The 19,753-nt window shown below is 38.2% G+C and overlaps 1 protein-coding gene across 8 annotated transcripts in view; it reads right to left on the bottom strand.

Moving 5' to 3' along the window:
* Positions 1 to 2,561: 2,561 nt before the first annotated feature.
* TTLL1 (TTL family tubulin polyglutamylase complex subunit L1) overlaps positions 2,562 to 19,753 on the bottom strand; it is a 33,860-nt gene continuing 16,668 nt past the window's right edge. For 5 of the 8 annotated variants that reach the window (XM_077825956.1, XM_077825966.1, XM_077826018.1 and 2 more), the window contains 8 exons: positions 19,543 to 19,751; positions 15,416 to 15,596; positions 13,885 to 14,019; positions 13,592 to 13,700; positions 9,181 to 9,324; positions 6,652 to 6,738; positions 5,433 to 5,596; positions 2,562 to 3,767 (listed from right to left, as the gene is read on the bottom strand). In XM_077825956.1, the coding sequence (XP_077682082.1) occupies positions 3,638 to 3,767; positions 5,433 to 5,596; positions 6,652 to 6,738; positions 9,181 to 9,324; positions 13,592 to 13,700; positions 13,885 to 14,019; positions 15,416 to 15,596; positions 19,543 to 19,751 (1,159 nt within the window). In that variant the 3' untranslated portion in view covers positions 2,562 to 3,637. The remainder of the gene's footprint in view (positions 3,768 to 5,432; positions 5,597 to 6,651; positions 6,739 to 9,180; positions 9,325 to 13,591; positions 13,701 to 13,884; positions 14,020 to 15,415; positions 15,597 to 19,542; positions 19,752 to 19,753) is intronic. The other 3 variants (XM_077825974.1, XM_077825991.1, XM_077825982.1) reach the window with 3 other exon arrangements.

Genomic DNA, 19,753 nt, shown 5'->3' with positions numbered 1-19,753 from the left:
TATAAGTCTCCAAATGAAAAAAGGTTGAAAACCACCGCTCTAAATTGTCCGGTAATGAAAATCCAACTTAGCCTGTTACATAAAATTGTTTCTCTATGTCAGCAAGAGTTAGAAAAATAAGACTGGATTAGTCAAAAAAGGAGCCATCTATTGATACCACCCAAGGACGGCGTAAGGATCATAACTGGCAAACAAAGGGAGAATGGAATCAGAAATTAATGTGTTGCCAATTAGGACAAATTGGATGACGAAGTAACAAGGGTATGGGCTATTCCACCCATCACGCCCTTTTGGGTGGACTTTGAGAATTAAAATGGCAGTGGACTCCTGGGAAAAGGCAGGCAGGTCTCTGTCCCACTCCAGAGGCTGTGCCCTTCATTGGGGACCCTCAGTCATCAGGACACCCAGACCTGCACACAAGTGATGACACCCTGTTATCACTAATGGACCATGAAGGACCCCAGTCTGATGCATGCAAGATCCTGCTGTCTTCCCTTCCCTCATATTCCTTTCCATCTCCCTCTATGTTACTCATGTCCCCCCGCCTCGGTTTTTCACCTGATCCTGAGACCAACTGCACTGCACAGCACCAGTATGGTGGGATGAGACAGCTCATCCAACTCTGCCCAGCCTGAGAAGGACCAGTAAAGGAGAGGTACTTGACTAGACCACTGAGATGGGATCCCAGACCAGGGAAGTGAGCCAGGGTTCAGAGAAATAGCTGAGGTGGTTTATCTGACAGCTCAAAGCATCTATCTGTGACTGAGATCAATGAAAGCCATACTGTATTTCCCCTACTGCTTTGCTATCCTATCTTCTCCCCTTTAGACTGTCTTGTAAAAAACAGGAAAAGTATGACCATGCAGAGCAGTCCACTTGAAACTTAACAAGACTAACCATTTCTTTCCCACTAAAAAGGATTGCTTGACAGAATAAGAAACTAATAGTTATTCTCTGTCTAAAAAGGGGCCTTTAATAGGTTTTAAGTGTTTTGCATAACCACTCAATTTCAATATGCTTTGTTTGGGTTTTTATTCTTTTTTCTCTTGTGTATCCAATAATTTTCCAAACATTTGTATTAATTTTCTAACGCGCTTGCCATGAAATGGTCAATGTTCCTGTACTCCAAACCCCAAATGATGTTTAACTCTTTAATGGTGTACAGTGCCAGGATCATACTATTATCTTTGACTCTAGACCCATTTATTCCACTGCCATTAATACAACATATCCCAGGCCTATTCCTGCTCGTCCACATTAGCTCCATCTTAGAAGCAGGCTTAATAATGTCCCAATGACTCTAGTGTAATAAAACTTCATTATACATAAAGGCAAAGAGTCTGATCTTGACTGCAAACAGTCCGATTTCTCCATACACCATCTTCACCCCATAAAGTCCTCATACAGAAAAAGGGTAATGAGGTAGTACACACAATACATAACAGTGATAGTATTAGCGAGGCTACTGTAATGGAACTATGAGAATGAATGTAGCCAAATGCTACCAGATAGATCCACTGTGCATGGATGGGATGTAGAAAGGGGAGAAAGAGCCAAGAATCACAGTTTGGATGTTCTGAAATTAGAAAAAAAATGGAGCTGTAAGAGATTAAGAAATCAACCATGCTGTAAAATACTCCTGTTTACAGCAGTGTAATATTTCCAAATGCCTAAACCATTGCACATTTCCTAGCAACAAGTGCCTAGGAGGTGGAGGAGGAAACATCTGCCCTTAAACAAGTCATCACTAATATGGCATTCAATACCAGAAATCTATTCCAGACATAGGTCTCACCCTGCCAAGGCTCAAATGTACAAACAAAACCCAGAATGAGGTACACAACAATACATGAGGGAGCTGGAAATTATGTGGATTTAATTTCTTTATCATGTAAAAAGTACTCCTTAATCTCAGTTCGAGACACAATCTTCTGATGACCTATTACAGTGCTCCTAACGAAAGGGGTGAATTTCCATAACTTTAAAGGACCAGGGATTTGGTGGAAAGACATGCCAAGGTTTGCATTTGACTTTCTATATGTAAACAGAACCTACAAGATCAACAATGATTAGAATTGCATATAAAATGTCCCTCATTCATTCTATATAGCTATTAATCCTTTAGGGAGATCCAGGTGCTCAGCAGAGATTTATTATGATAGCTCAAGTACTTTTGGAGATTTCTTTCTCCCGCAAAATTTGGGCTGTATGTTAAAGCAGCTCTGAGTATCTTCTTGATGAGTGCTAAAATTGTGACATCAGAGGTAGCCGCCAATCATACAATTGATTAGTTTATATATATAATATTCTACAAGTTAAAAGACTGCAATCATTGACTTTTTAACTTATGTCGCTTTATGCTATTTGTAGCTATTGTACCTTCTGACATCAGAGTCATAGGAGATGGCTTATTAAATGCAATGGAATTTTGTTACAGAACATAAAATATATAAAATACAGACATACCTATGTCTACGCACACATATATAAAGAGCTGTATAGATGCAAGCAAAGATTTACAGGCATCACTGAGCAGCGGGGTTGACATTTATTACAGTATGTTCAAGAGGAAAAGCAGGAAGAAGTTTATTCAGGTATGTCCAAAATCACCTTAGAAGTAAAAATAAATGTCAAATGTGATAACACAGCAACTTGCTATATGAGAGATTCTCCCCTTCCATGTAATTTTAATTCCGGAGGAGTTATAGCTTCAATGCATCTGAAAATCTCAGCATTTTGGGATTTATTTATTTTTAAATCTCAACATTAGCTAAAAATCATTAACTGTGCATTGACAATCACAGCTCAGCAAGGCTTGTATTGTAAATGTTGCCAGAAGAGACTGCACTTGTATCAAGGAATTTAATTGTCATCATGCCAATGTAAACTATACAACAATAATACTCATCACCTCTGACCTTTCTAGATTCTATTTTCAAGATTAATCCTGGAACACAGAGAAATGACACCCTGAGGTCCAAAATTCTATTTTTTCTAGGTTTCCTACAGAATCTATACTCAATCCTGACCACAAATTTTTTACACACTTAATTCATTACAAAGGAGTTAAAACTGTATAATTACAAGTGTAGAGATAGATTACTTACAATATACAGTCTGGAAAACAAAATCTTGCACACCAAACCAGTGGTTCGTTTAAAAATGAATACTTTGAATTAACATCAGATTTCTTAAGAAGGTTCTTTAAGAGAGTTATAAGTGAAAACAGCCATTTGTTGAAAAAATATCCATGGTTCTCAAGTCTGAGTAGTTATGCTTTTAAAAATTTAATGCAATTAATATGTTAATTCTTTACATTACAATTGATTTGCTATAGCCACATGCAGCATAATACTCTTGCAGTAAACTAGTGAGTTTACTATTAGAATAGCTGATTAGATACCTCACGTTACAAAGCCTGTTTCATACAAACCTGTCTCATATTGGTACAAATATTTCTTTGATGTGTTTTGTCCTGTTTCAGAGTTATTAACTCCCATACACAATAGAGAAGGAAGCTGTCCAAAGGAGAGAAAGCTGTCCAAAGCCAGAGTGTTCAGTTCAAAATTTTCTGCCAAGAGTATAGCACTGAGTTTCAGTAAGATATTACTGATTTGATATTAATTTGATTTTGTCACTACTTCCACGTGGTGAGCACAGGCTTTCCTGAATCTCTTGCTCGATTTCCTTTTAGTCCAATGGATTGCCCAGAACGGCTTCTCAAATCACGATCAGCTCCATCACTTTGTGCCAACTCTTCATCATACCTAAAATATAATTATTTTTTCAGTCTCTCAGTCTCCTAATCACTGGACAGCAGAGATCATAAGAATGACCTTTCCTTACATCTTTTTTGTTTAATATTTAGCATTCACATTTTTAAAGTATGGATCCTATTCTATAAACACTCATCCCACATGAATAGTTCGTTTTAAGATGCAACTCCTCACATAAGTTATTCATGTGAGTAAGTGTTCACAGGATTGAACCCTATGACACTATAATAAAATGAGCCTTATTATACTTCAGTAACTATTTATGAAAAACAGGCACATCATCCTCAGAGTTTCTATTACAGCAGACACAAATAATTGTAGAGCTTGTGAAACTATTTGAGGCATGTACTTCTGCATTTTTTTCTCATCCCTGTGACTAATAGACTTGTGCATAAATAGAAACATTAGCTTGCTGCTTATTCAGTCATGTCACAATCCAGTGTATCAAACACAGAAACAACTGCAACATCAGAAAAGCTGGATTGTGACACAAAGTTAATAGAATTAAGCAAAAAGGGTGGGCTGATTAGATAGTCAAGATATAAGATTCAATCTGAACACAATCTATCAACATCAGAAGTACCCATCAATTTAATGTATTTTTGATAAGTATTTTGTGAAGCTTGCCACAGTGACAAGTATCTCTTTAAATGTACAAACTCAGTATGGTCTGAGATAATCCCACTATCCATTGATTTAACAGTTGCTGGAGGCATCCAAAGGCAGAATTTGACTCTAAATATATAAATGTCAATAATCAAAATAAAAAGATACAGCTACAATATTTTTCAGTCAAACAGGATTCCATCTGAACCTATTAACTAATACTAAATGCGGATCATCAGTGTTCATAGCTATCACATAGCTAACATTAATTATAAAGGTATTCTCCAATCTTGCAAACACTTATGTATGTGACTAAATTTACTCACATGCATAAGTATTTGCAGAATTGGGGTCTTAGATAAAATAGATGGCATGAATTAGTGGGTCAGCTAACATACTGTACTACAGTACTATTAATTCCTGACCAGGCTCTCAAACATTTAGCTTTTGAAACTGGTTTCAAATGGAATAGGGAATTTGATTACAAATTCAGCATCCCCCTAAATGCGTAAGCCCATCTCATACATTAAAATAGGGATACTCTTTTTCTAATTTCCCCCTGCATCACACATTCATTATACCAGGTTAAATTCACTGTTAACATCCCATCAATGAATCACAACGGTTGGGTGTCATCATTCCTATGAATTAAGAGAGTTTTAAAAATTTTCTTGGTACATATAATGCATTTAACTGTTACCCATGCCTTATACGCAGTCTAAAATACATACTATATATCTGTTAGATATATCTTTAAGAGTGAAATTCATTTCACCAACATATACCCTGAATAAATCAATGTTTTTAAAGGTGAAGTGCAGGGGCTCACCAGGAAGGGGACATCTACCCACAACTAAGGCCCCAGGCAGGAGTGCAAACCCTTGGAAGCTGCTATTCCAGCCCTAAACATGGTAAATAAGTGATACGGAGCACTTTATATTTTTCCTCCACATCTGGATGAATTTCATCACATCTACATAGTTCTAAATTAATCTTCTCTCTCTCAAGAAGGACATGTTCATATTTACGTAGGACATTGCTAAAACTTACAAAATCTCATAATTTCCAAGAGCTTCTTTTGGTGGAGATTTATTCCATTTACAGTCTGGAATTTCACCATTAGGCACAGCAATGTTAAGTGTGTCATTAATAAGATTATATTTGAGAATACGATCATTGGCTGTACTGGAGGTAAGAGAAGGGGAAGCATTGACCTATTAAAAACAAAAACATTTCATTTTCAGCAACTTCTTTTTGACTAAAATATGGTCACACAGACAGAACGTACAATGATAATGAATTCTACCCTATAAACTAATCATCAGCATTTCAGCATAGAGCCTTTTCTTTGAACAAAACCATTGCAAGGAAACAGTGTATTTCCTACAGATTTTATTTTTGAAGTATCATTCATTCTCCTTAGGGTCTTTCCTGACCCTATTCTAATAGCTGTAGATTTTTGTTGGAAGCTATGCTAATCAAGCAGCAGCTGGGGATTTATACCTTTAGTTCACACCAAATAAAGAAGAGGCAAGTTTCTCACTCACTTTGCCCCTTCCTAGCAGTTGTTACATATGGATCTGTGGGGCTCTTTATTTTGGTGTATTGCTTTTTACCTGTATCCCTCCTCTGAACTCCCCATTTTCACACATTTATCTGGCTGGCAAAGAGGGTAAGTCATCTGACAGTTTTTTAAATGTATGCTTAACCATTACGTATACAGATAAGATGTAGGGGAAAAGAATAGGGCAGTGATACATGAGACATGGGGTTTGGACAGGAGTTAACCATACCAGAGTAGTTTATATAATTCATACAATAAATGTATACAACCCTGCATTATTTCAGGCTTATTCTTCTAATATTTGTATCCCCTATTTTCTAGCTTTCCTACAATTTTAAGCTGTGTTTTACATAGTATCTGAGTTTTAGCAGAGTTGGAGTTACACTGCACTGAGCCAGTGCCAATCTTCCAGCTACTGGTGCAGTAGTAAGATTGCTGGCCTTCAGACAGCTCCTGGAGTCCAAGCACATCATGAATGGACCTGGATTTGATTTTTGCTCACCAGACCAGAACAGAGGTTTCTCCTGAATTCTGATATCCTGCAACTCTCACAGCCCATTTTGTTGCCCGTTTTACTTTCCAACACCCTTCCCTAAACACCTTCATCTGGAAAAGGGAAAACTCAAGCTCAGGTTTGAAAGAACAGATGTATACTGTGAAAGGAAACGGTGATAAGGGTTGTTTATAAAATGTACATAACTTTACCTCAATAAGCCATGGCTTAAGCTTGTCATCAATGATAATATCATATCCATAGCACTCAAAGCAGTGTTTATCATTGTTCATTACAGGCTGAAACAAGTTAAGAAGAAATGTATGCATATTAAAGAAGAAAGATTTACTAGGTAACTTGAAAGATTATACATTATTATATTTCTCTACTATTATTTTTCTAGGTATCATGTACAAATATAATACCAATTGTCTATGGCAGTTTTCTTAGTACAAATTTTCTGCTCTGACTTCCCTATACAATAACATTTTACTAATATATTTAGGACTTGTTTTTTATAAAAATGTCATCTTCTCAAGCGGTGTCTGAGTATTATCATACTAATCAGTGTATTAACAGAACATATTTGACTACAGAGCTTTCATTCAGTTTCACCTGTGTATCTTACAGCATCTGGTGAGTATGAAGACAAGAGAGTGTTAAAGGCTTTCAAGCCATACATGAAATTAGAAATACTTTCATTTTTATATATAAATATATAAATTTACCTAATCATTAACACTTTCACTTTCAAATTAAATACAACTTATCCAAATGTTTATTATAGCATTGTAACGATGCAGCAAAGATGGAGTTCAACCCCAGTTACTGACTAGATCCTTATATTTAAAATACTTTATCTCTATATCATTATCTTTATCTCAAGTCCACTATGGTCATAAAAACTAAAACAGACTAGGGACTGAGTAATGCTGGGATGGAAATTCTCAAGAAAATCACTCATTTTCCAGCATCAGCTAAGGTCTTAAAGTATGAATGCTTCTCCTGTGCACCACTCACCGGATCATTTAAAGCAGTGGTTCTCAATCCTGGGTACGCATACCCCTGGGGGTACATCAACTCATCTAGATAATTTGCCTAGTCTTACAACAGGCTACATAAAAAGCACTAGCAAAGTCAGTGCAAGCTAAAATTTCATAAAGACAATGACTTGTTTATACTGCTCTATACACTGAAATGTAAGTACAAAATTTATATTCCAATTGATTTATTTGATAATTATATGGTAAAAATGAGAAAGTCAGCAATTTTTCAGTAATAGTGTGCAGCGACGCTTTTGTATTTTTATGTCTGATTTTGTAAGCAAGTAGTTTTTAAGTGAGGTGAAATTTGGGGTACACAAGACAAATCAGATTCCTTAAAAGGGGTACAATAGTCTGGAAAAGTTGAGAACCACTGATTTAAAGAACCCTTTGTAACAGGTCAGTAGAGATGGTTTCCAGAAATTAATATTGAAAGGTTTTCAGTCTTGCAGGGCATAGGGGAAGGAAGGAAAAGCATTTCTCCTGTTAAGTTTAGGAAATAGAAAGGAGCAATGAAGCTATCAGAACACTTCCTCCTCTGTACATTATTTGTTTTCCTTCCGCTCTTCACATTGTTTCTCTTCTCTTTTACAATTCTGTTAATATTGGGATGAGCTGCCTTTTCTTCTAGCACAGGGGTGGTCAACCTGAGCCTGAGAAGGAGCCAGAATTTACCAATGTATATTGCCAAAGAGCCACAGTAATACATCAGCAGCACCCCATCAGCTTCCCCCTGCTCCAGCCCCCAGCACCTCCCTCCCACCTGCTGCAATCAGCTGTTTCGCATGCGCAGGAGGCTGGGGGGTGGGGAGAGAAGCAGTGAGCACATGGCAGGCTCGGGGGAAGGGGCGGAGTGGGGGCAGGGCCTGGGGCAGAGCAGGGGGTTGAGGAATGAGCACCCCCTGGCACATTGGAAAGTTAATGTCTGTAGCTCCAGCCCCGGAGACAGCACCTATGCAAAGAGTTGCATATTAACCTCTAAAGAGCCGCATCGCAGCTCCGGAGCCACAGGTTGGCAACCCCTGTTCTACCATCTAATTTGGCACTTTGGGAAACTGCCTTCTGTAAATGCCTGCAAGTTACCCATATACTATAAAGCTCTGTCAAGCTATTCAGGAGGAAAGGTGAAACATGATGGTGCCACAGTTTTTTGGCATGAGTTTGGGATAACTATATTACTCACAGATCAGAGAGCTGCAAATAAGTTATACAAATTCTCTAAACAAAATGGAAGAAAGAACCTTAACACCCTGGCATTTTGTTTGACAAGTTGTCTTCCCAGGTTATTTCCTCCTACGACAAATTTGTTACTACTGAAACACATCATGGCTCTGGGCAGAGCTTAGGGTAATTCACAAGGGCAGTATAAAGTGACTTTAAATGAGAGTAAGAATTTGTGATGGTTTCAGCACCCCAGATATTAATTTACTCATTTAAGATACACACAAACAGCTTGCCCACCCAATCAGGTTTCTCCAAGCACTCTCAGCTTTACAGGGACACTGAGAGGTGACACAGTTTTTAAAAAGAACAAAAAAGGAAGACAGCAGCATGAGAGCATCAGCATTCAAAACAACAATCCAGCAGCAGGAAATGAATTGCTTTAGTTTTTTTCTTTACTGTAAATTTGTTTTCATGATTATTGAAAGTCTGCAGCCATGAGGGCAACACAGGCAGCATTCTATTAACACTACTCACTGCAACAGCCTTCAGCGACTGCACAATTATCCAATGAATTTCATCGAACAGTTTGTTAGTGACCTCCTTTCCACGAGTACTCTCTAGATACAAGCGCAAGTTACTCACTGTCCATTTGCCTCCATGGATATGATTGTAGTCATCCTACAGAGTTAAGGAGTTAATTCAGTCTCATGGAGTTTGCAATTATTCAGCAATGTATTCTCATCCATACAAACTGACACTTGTTTTTACGTACAAGTTTATTTTTTAAAACTACTTTTACTGTATGACATTTTGCAGGCTCTGTAAGGCCCCAATTTTTACTTTGCACTGCCTTCTGTGCAACACAGAACACATTTAAAATCACCTACATCTAATTACATAGCAAGTCACAAAAACAAGTGTTAAAACTTGCCTTGTGGTAATTACAATTACATAAGAACAACAATCAAACAGAAGTTGCATTTTGACAGTAACGATGTAGGAGAGGACACAGGAAATGCAGGTTAGGATTGGAATGACTGGGAGATCAGATTTTCAAGACTGAAAGGAAAGGGTTAGGCTTGGGGAGGGGGTTGTTTCACTGGAGAGGAGGACATGAAGAGTGGTTAATTTAACAATGGTTAAACCACTGTTAAGTGAACCTTTTTAAAAATGTAGCACTGACAGCAAGTTTGAAAGTCTCTGAAACACATGAAATATGACCAGTCATTTCTATTGTGAGTGGTCAGTCTTTTTCCAGCAGGAAAAAATTTTGATCTAATAGTCAGCACTTACTGGGAGACACCAGCACTAGTCTCAGTCATGAACATACAGAAACAATGACAAGAGTGATCTTTAATTTTTAATTCATAATTTTGATAAAAGTATATCTGGCTACCACTAGAATATTAGACTGTACTGCAACTGTAAATGGAAAAGAAGGCTACTTTGTATTTATCCCACATATTTATCCTTTTAGGAAGCTAACCTGTGAAGCTTTGAAATATATTGTGCTTGAAAGGCAAAGGCGACAAACTGAGGGTACTCCAGAACTGGAAAGCAAGACACACACTAATGAAGCTCCAGAGTAACTGTGACGGTCTGTATCCCTATGTTCACCCTTTTTACAATACAAAATGGATTTTGTACAAAGTATGCCTTGTGAGGTATCATTTGGAAACTCATAATTTGCTGATCATTATTGTCCTGGTAAAATATGTGACAACACTGTATGTAAAGTTATAAGATTCTACTGTATAATATTACTGAGACACGTTCCAAGTTTAGAAAAGCAGACACAAAGCAGTTCCTCAAAGACAAAAGGCAAACTGACACCTCAGCCAGGTGTCAACAAAATCAAATGTAGTATCACCTGTTTAAGTGGCCATTCTTTGGCAGGAAAAAGTGCGTGAGCAAGAAATCTACATTTTGGAAAAGAAACAGCTGGAGGTTCTCATTCCCACAAACCATCTGTTTCCTGAACCTCAGCTGGAGATGATTTTCAAAGAAAAAGAGGACTATAAGAAAAGGGAACAGAGGATCCAAAATACTCCTCCCTTTCTTCTCAGGCATCAACACCACCTGAAGGACAAGGAAATTAACACTGAACTGGGGGGAGTGGTCCTGGTAGAAATAAGACTGGTGAAGCATGTGGTGAGAGAAACTTTTGCTTTGAATTCATTTAGCTTTTAAGTTAGATATTCATTGTGTTTTACCTTTTATTTTCTTGTAACCAATTCTGACTCTTATGCCCGATTACTTGTAATCGCTTGAAATCTATGTTTCTGTAGTTAATAAACTTATTTGTTTTATCTAAACCAGTGTGTGTTTGGATTGAAGTGTTTGGGAAACTTCATTTGGGATAGTAAGATTTGTGCATATAATTTCTATTAATGAACTGATGGACTTTACATGAGTGTGTACTGTCCCGTGCTGGGCAGTACAAGACACATATTTCTGGGAGAAAGTCTGGAACTGGGAGTTTGCTGGTGTTGCCTTGAAGTGTAATTGATGAGTGGCTGGCTATAGCACTCATACAATATAGCTGGGAGTGATTTACATGTTGAAGGCGGTGAGAGAGCAGACCAGGAATGGTTGCTCTCATAGCGAAGCAGTGTAAAAGGCACCCCAGGTTGGAGAATTGAGGGAAACACAGCTATCTATCAGTTCAGATTGTACCCTGGGGAATGTTACAGTAACTCTCAGTGTATATTTTTTAGCTTCATAAAGGCTTTTCTCAGAGAGTTTCCAAGAACGTTATTTATTTTGTGAGGCTACTAAATTATAAACCACCACATGCCCTGGAAACAAAAATAAAACTTTAGTGGAAGACTGAGTTTACCCATCTGAGAACAAAGCATGAGAAGCCTCTGTATTTATTTATAGGCTTTTCTACAGTGCTTATCTTTGTATGGTCTGAGAACCTGTACAGAATGAAGCATCTGAAATATAGGATTCATACAACTTGCCCCACGAGAAACTTCTTAAGATTCCAAATTCCTGCTAGGGGATGTACATCAAAGCTGCAACCCTGTTCAATCTACACTTTGAGTCCAGAATACCTGTCCTGAAAGACTGAGCAGATGTGACTGGATAGAGTGCTGCATATCATGTGCTGCCTAACAAAGAACATGATAGCAAACTGGACCACACTGTGTTACGTATATCTGCCATGAGGCCTACAAGAAAGCTCCAAACAATACTGGCTAGGCAGAGACAGAAGGGATTGCCGTTATTTTGTTTACATACACACACACACAGAAGTTCAGTGATTTAGCCCCAAATATCCAAGTGTTTATTCATTATTACTGAAGGAGAATTTCCCTTCCCCTTTGTTCCTGTTGTTTTGTTTCACGTGCTTGCTTGATAATATCAGAAATTAGATTATAAACTTTTTGAGGGACGGACTATGTCTTCCCATGTGTTTGCACCACCCATAGTACAAAGAGACCACAATCTTGATTGGGAGCATTGAGCACTACTGGAATACTAATACATAATTTAAGTTAAAAGTTAATTTCCCTAGACTTGAACTAAGATTTCAGAGGAAACTCATGACCTTAATCTTGGGATAATTTGGGCACTCATAATAATTTATACAAGAAGCAAGAATCTTGTTCTAGCATTTACCTATCTGATTGATTAAGATCACTTCCATAGCTACAGAGCTTTCATGTAGCAGAAGAACAGATTTTGACTTGTCTGTGGGCGCTTCAGAGGTGAAAAGGGTTACTTTTCACAGGCTTTGCTCATGCTTTTCAGACTCATTTTCTTGCCAAAAGATGGCAAATCACTCTCAAGGACCCTTTTAGCAGTTTCCACAAAGATCCACTACTCTTTGTGTTGCTTTCTTTATAAGTTGAAAGAAGTGTGTTTTAACAATTTCTGCTGGCCTTTCCTCTCCTAAGTAGACTTTACTACTATTACTCATTCCTCCCTCATTTCTAGGCTGGACTACTCTAATGTACACTACTGGGAGTAGAGCTAACCTTAACAGTAATACAATCCAGCTGATAGGGAATATGGCCTACTTGCTAACCGGGACACGTGTACCTATAACCTACACTCCAATCTCAACCTCATCAGTCTGTTCACTGCCTAGTGCAATGCAGGGTGTCAATTACGTATAAAGTTCTAAATAGCTTTGGACCCAGCTACCTCCAAGACCAATTCTCCTTGTGTCCCATCTTATCAGTTAGCTGGCTGGAATGTTTTTGAGAGCTAAGTTCTCAGATGACAAGGAATATTCAGTATTGGGGGGGTGGGGGGGAGAAGAGCATTCATTGATGAGTGACCTTGTCTTTCAAATTTACTTGTGCTTAGAGCCACTAAAGTCAGAATATAACAATGTTTAATATTTGTATTATTATTACAGTACTCCCCAGAGGCCCTGGTCCGAATCTGAGCCCTGTTGTACTATGCACTGTACAAATACAGTAGAAGAAAGACCTTGCCCTAAAGACTTTACGATTTAAAATACTATATTTAATCTATTTTAAGACATTGTATCAAAAATGTAAAATACAAAATAATCAGGTACAATTTGATTAAGTATTTATTATTGATCGTTGGGGTGAGGATATGAGGTACAAAGCTGTACATTTATCTATAGCCACATTTATGGCCACTTAAAAATGCTAGTGCTTAGGTACAGTTTTATAGACTTATCAATACATACGCTTTTAACTGTTGCAATTTGAAACTGAAAATATCCACCTTATAGTGCTGCGCTGTGTTCCATCTATTATCTCATGTGTTTTTGAAGTAATATGAATCAATTATGTTTTGCAAATAAAACTCATAACAAATATTTAGCTCAGATGACATAATGAGGAGGAGGAGTGTGAAGAACAGAACAAAATACACAAGCACTTATATTCCATTTTTATGCCATTTAAAATAATCCAGTTTTCTATTAAATTAGCATTTTTAAAACTCAAGCACTTACCCCATGTTTCTGAATCGCAACATTTGTGAGATGTACAAACATATTATCTAATTCGCTTGTACTTGGTGTATATTTTACTGTGCAAAACCGGCAAAATCCAAGTTTATACCTGAAACAAAAAAGATATTTAATATGTTAAATGCAACTAGAGTTGAGGAAAACAGCAATTTAAAATACTAGATGCTTGGTAAATTTCTCTATACAATGCGTGCAGAATCTTTTGCCTGAATTACATCTTAACATTTTTTTATTTTTTTTTTTATTTTAAAAGTGAGAAATTAGTTTGATCTTACATGTAACACCTCAGTGGACGATACGTAGACACTAAAACATACAAGCGCAGGTCAAATTTCTTCCCACCAATCAGTAACGGATTGTTGATATAGAGAGAAATTACATAGGCTTCTTTAGAAGATTGAGATACAAACCTAGAAAAAGTACATATTTTATGTTTCAGAATGTATTGATTAAATGTTAAAATGTTTCCCTCCCTTAGAAGCAGTCTCTCAAAAAGTAATGAAGTTCTTACTTTACTAAAATCCTATATCACTCTTCAATTAAGTTTTAATATTATGCTGGTTAATGTGCGCAGGGCACTTGGTTTCACTGTGTACAAAAACGTAGCTAAAACAAATGAGTGAGATTAGCTGTCCATTTAAGTCTTTTACATTTCACTGTTATAAGAAGAGAATTTAGGCTCTGACTCAACAAGCTATTTTATTTAGCAAAACTCTTAAATTCAGACTTGAGTGCGTCACTAATTGGGGCTTTTGCAATTATGTTTATCAGTAGTCAATATTGATGATTTAAACCATCAAGCCACGTTAATGTCAATATCAGTTTGCCTCTTAAATTACCAGTATTTTTCAATAAGATCTGACTGTTATAAGTTCACTACCCCTCCTCTCAGAAATGCGGTCACCAACATTTTTAAACCTGAGGGGAAAAAAGACAACTAAGAAAAAAAAGCACAAAGCAGTTCTTCAGGTTGCTGTTGTATTGGAAGGCTACTTGTCTCTCGGTTACTCTTTTAATCAGAATGGGCTAACAAAAAAGGTAAAGCAATACAGACTTTTCTGTTGGTAGAGCAGCCACATTCCTTCTCTCTGCTGGGTGCGATAGGAGACAAAAACGAGGATCATGGTCCCTTTCCCCAAACTTCTTCCTCTTCTGACTCATTATGAGGATGCTTTATTCCTCTCTCTCACCTCAATGAAAGTCTTAGTTTTTATGACTTCCGTATTCATGAGGCCCAGCTGTTAGCTCTGCTCTTTAACTCCCTAATAGGCCCCAGCTAATAGCTCCTCTCTCGCCAGGCCTCTTATTAAAGGCAGTCCATGCAGACTGGGCTTTTCTACTCAGAACAGTGAAGAGTTTCATAGTTCAACTGGGGATGGGGTTGTACAATGTCACACAATCTTCCTCAGGCTGAAAATGAAGTCAGTTACTAGAAGTGAAAGACTTTCCTCTAACTCACAATTCTTCAATGCTGTTAAGCAAAATCATTATTCCAGTCTGCCCATGCAATTTTATTCCTCACATAACTGGGCATACTAACCCTGCACCTTCACAGAAAGCATATTTATATAGTGTAGCTCACTGAATTAGTGCTTGTGCCACATGGCACCAAATGCAATAATTGGCACTAAGAGCTGTTTGAAGCAGGAAGTCATTAAATGAGAAATTGCAACTACAATGAAGTAACGCTAAGTGGTTTGGTGGACGGAAAGAGTTTTCCATTAGTGAATTGATATTAAGCATGCCAGACTGTGATAGAATATTACAAAATACACAAAAATTGGGGGGGAAGGAAGTTAAACTTACGAAGATGTTTTACTGTCTCGAGACCACTTTTTAATTTGAGAGAGTTTATTGATAAGAAATATCCCCTTCCCTTGAGCTTTCCCGCAAGGTTTCATAATCCAGGTGCTGGAAGGATTTTTTCTGAATTCTTCAACAAACAGGTTGTAATCAGCAGGGAGCATAAAGGTGACAGGCACAAAATCTAAATCAGTAAACAAAAAGCAAGATTTAGAACATTAGATCTAGCAAGGATATCAGATGTATACAAGTAAAAATATCTTCGCTGGCTTTCCATTCTTCAGTACAGATTGACTCCTGTGTCCTTGTCTGATCTACCCCCTTTTGATATAAGAGAACATAGTCAGAACTATTAGGTGAAAACCATCTGATCCTGGTGACCGCTGCTATTTAATTTAGCAATTTGTTCCAAAACCTCCTCTATTGACACCTCAATCTGGGACAACTTGGAAAAAATGGAACTTGGTGGGTTCTAAAGTGAAAAATCTTGTAAAGGCTTTAAATATTTTGTCCCACGAATAAGAGAAAGCTCTTTTAGTTATGAAATAGTTGGTAAAAAGTTCTAGAATCTCACAGCTAAGTCTCTGCATGAAACCGCAAACCTTCCCAACACCCTCTTTCATCCTTCTTCTTTTGATTCCGTAACAACACACCTCTTTTGTCACATCAGGGCTGAGAGTTTCTCTCTCTGCATTGAGAGGGTATGGAGTAAATCAGTCCCACTCCGGAGGTTTAATACTTCACATTGGTTTATTTATAATATTTACTGTTTAGGCCTTAGGGTTGGCCCAAAGGCTTCTTTAAACAAACACAGAAAAATTACATTTCCTAACTCCCACTAGAGTACTGCTTCTTCTTTTGCTGGCTACCAATTGCCAACCACCCTCTCTACCCACTCTGGGCCCAACTATGCTGGGAACCAAGGCCCTCTCTCCAAACAGATATAAAGACTAGATTTTCCCTTATAGGAAAAATCAGCTCTTTATCCCCTTAATAAACACAACCCTTCTGCAGCTTGAGTCTCAACCCTCTTCTCTTTTCACCATTAATGGAAGAGGTTAATTAGATTCAGGTGTCCATAATTAATCTGAGCTAACCTCTTCCACTTCATAGGGAAAAGGGCTTTAACTATTCTACAACTGATATACCTGCCTTCAACCACACTTCCAGAACTGTGAGGTATAGTTCTGATTAAAAAGTGAGAAAATTCTTAACCTCAATAAAAGGGAAATAATGGCTTTTTGTGACAGTGATTCAGAGTAACTTTTAAAAGGGGCCACCCAAAGTATGTCAATTTAAAATAACATTCACTTTGTTATTAGCACCAATTTAGAAGCTTAAAACATGTGTCTGCAATTGGATTTGTCTTCCTCCATACATGTGAGTAGTGGTATACAAGAGGGGCATATGGTTCAGTACTCTGAGTTTTGGACAGGGAACCAGGAATGCCCAAGCGTTAATCCCAATTATTAACTGCCTCTGAAGCCCTGAGCAAGTTACAGCCTCTTTGCCTCATTTTTTCTATTTGTAGAAGATTCAACCATTAACTTTCAAGGCAATGTTTGAGAAGAGCTTTGAAAATGTAATATACTATATAAAATACTAAGAATTGGGTGTGTTCTTTTAGTTAGTGTGGTGAGTGAGCCTGACTTTTTTTTTTTTTACTCGCTTGTTCACACGCAAGAACAATATCCTGACTAAGGCTATTGAAAACCATGACTTCCATGACATCCGTGATATTCTGTGCTTCAGCTCCAGGGACTGCAGGACTCTGGAGCTGGCAGCCAGCAGGACCGTGGCAGGGTTCTAGCAACAGGTGACAGCAGCGACACGAGGTCCCCTGCGAGGTTCCAGCAACAGGTGACAGACTCCTGAGGGGTCCTCGGGGGGGGGGGGCGCTCAGGCTTGTAGTTGGGGGTGTCCTGTTTTCTCTTTGGGAAATATGGTCACCCTGCAGCTCCCAGTCACCGTGGGCAGAGGGGGCCCCCATGCAGCTTCCAGCTGCTGCAGGCAAAGGTGGAACCCCATAACTTCCAGCCACCACATTGCAGGGGAAACCATGGAGCAGCAAAAATCACAGACAGATCACGGGCTCCATGAATTTTTGTTTATTGGCCAGGACCTGTCCATGACTTTTACTAAAATAGCCATGACAAAAATCTTAGCCTTAACCATGACCTACTACCATCAAAATCTTCTGTGCAATTTTTTTTGTTCTCTTCAGTGGCACAAGAAAGGTTTTTTTGGGGCTGCTATATTTTCAGGGGTCAGAGTAGCAGGGGTTAACTAAATAAATTTAGTATACTTAATAAAGTTATGCAAACATCAAAAGGGAATTAAAAACATCTGGGATTTCTTGTTTTCATTTTGCAATTTTACCCACATACTAAATGTTAAATGGCCCCCATTACTTCGCTCCTGACACCCCCCAAACACTAGCCAGATCCCAGTCCTAAAAAAAATGCAAAGCTCCAACTGAATTACCTCCCATCTAGTGATTCAACAGACATCAAGTTTTAGATAGATCCACAAAAGCACCAGAGACCCATCCCAAACTCTGACATCATTAATCATCAACAAAATACAACATCACAGACACTGGTGTGGAGGATCAGCAGTGAAGCAGTAGAGGAGGAGAAAGTTATAGGATAAATAAACAGGTGATGGAGCCTTTTATCCAAGACACTGGTTCAAAAATCCACCAACCAAGGCAGTGTCCTACATTTTACTCCTGGGGGGAATTCTGCATCACTGTGGATGCGCAGAATTCATGGCCCCCACAGATTTCTTTGCTTCCCAGCAGAAAAATGACTTCTGACAGGGAAGCAAAGGGAAGCCGCAAGAGCGGTCATGCACCTCCTCCCCGGCAGTGCAGGCAGTTTGGTTTGGGCACTCAAAGCAGCTGGTAGAAACAAATCACCTCACGGTGGGGGCTGCGAAGTCGTGTGTGTGAGAGAGACACACTGTCTCTCTCGCTCACTACACTTGGCATGGAGTGGCAGGGCTTTGGGGTGTTTCTGAAGAGGTAGGCGTGGGGCAGGCTCTGTTCCCTCAGGCAGAGCAGAACGTAGCTGCGTGCCTGCTTAGTGAATTCCCCAGGAGTATAAAACAGGTGTAAAAAATGTTAAGGCTCCTTTACATTGCCACAGTGGTACAAAGGAGCCTTACTGTAAAGGACATTATGGCCTTATAAATGCTTATGGTGCTTTAGTGATTAGAACTGGTCTAAAATTTTTGGAATGAAACAATTAATTTCCTATCAAAATGTGCTCCGTTAACTATTTGCAACTGACATTTTCGGAGATGGTCAGTAGACAGTATAAATTGTGAGTTTGAGTCCCCAGCCCTCACTTGTTCTTCAGTAACACTGAGCATATGGCTGCATATATTTGTTGACTAATAACTAGAAGTAAAGGGGCAGTACTAGCTACATTACTATTATACAAAGGGGGTTTGGTGATTTCCTCCAATGCTCCCTACTCCCATTCTCCATTTATTGTATTGTAGCTTAATTAAATTACCAAAAATAACTGAAACCAGCTTGATTATATTATATTATTTTGACAAAAAATTTGCAGAATTTTAAAATATTGCACAGAATTTTTAATTTTTGTTACCATCTGATGGCTGTTTGACTACACAGAAATGGGAACTCAGTTATTGGTTGCAGCCCTGCTACATAATTAGAACCACGACTATAAACATACCGTTGACAAGATACTAGCAAAGATGCTAAGGACTGAATGTGGACATTGAATTATGGCACCCTTAAAAATAGTCTTTAAAGAGCAGCACTGAGGCACTTTGACAGGTAATTTGGTGATGCTTGCAATTTCACTGCCCACACCAAACCTATTCTGCAAATAAAAAAAATACGCAATTTTTGTCTCCAAGACTTTCTGACATCTTTGAGCACTAAATTTTCTGAAAGCATCATACTAAAGCTGTGACATGTAAATTTATCTATCTTAGGCAAGAATCCCAAACAGATTCCAACATCCAGTACTGCTTTTGTTTAAAGTGCATTAATCTGCAGTTTTATCCTACTATTATCACAAAATAAACTTTTTTCATGTATAGTCTATGTGTGGTCAATAACAAGAATGATGCTGGCAGTCAGAAATATATACCTAAATAAATATATTTTCCATTCTCATCTTTCTCTGCAAGAGGACTCCCTTCTTTTTCTAGTTCTTTCCTATATCTCTTGATATTTTTCACCATCAAGTCCTTCCTTGTCAGCTCATAGTGGTTCGGGAAATGGTTGACGATTTGGTCATCAGAAAGCCGGTAACCAGTTTCCACACTGAAAACATTGCGGATGGTTTGTACGCTCATCCT

This window comes from Eretmochelys imbricata, chromosome 1 (genome assembly GCF_965152235.1).
Source record: "Eretmochelys imbricata isolate rEreImb1 chromosome 1, rEreImb1.hap1, whole genome shotgun sequence".
Lineage (NCBI taxonomy): Eukaryota > Metazoa > Chordata > Testudines > Cheloniidae > Eretmochelys > Eretmochelys imbricata.
This window is presented reverse-complemented; position numbering and strand designations above follow the sequence as displayed.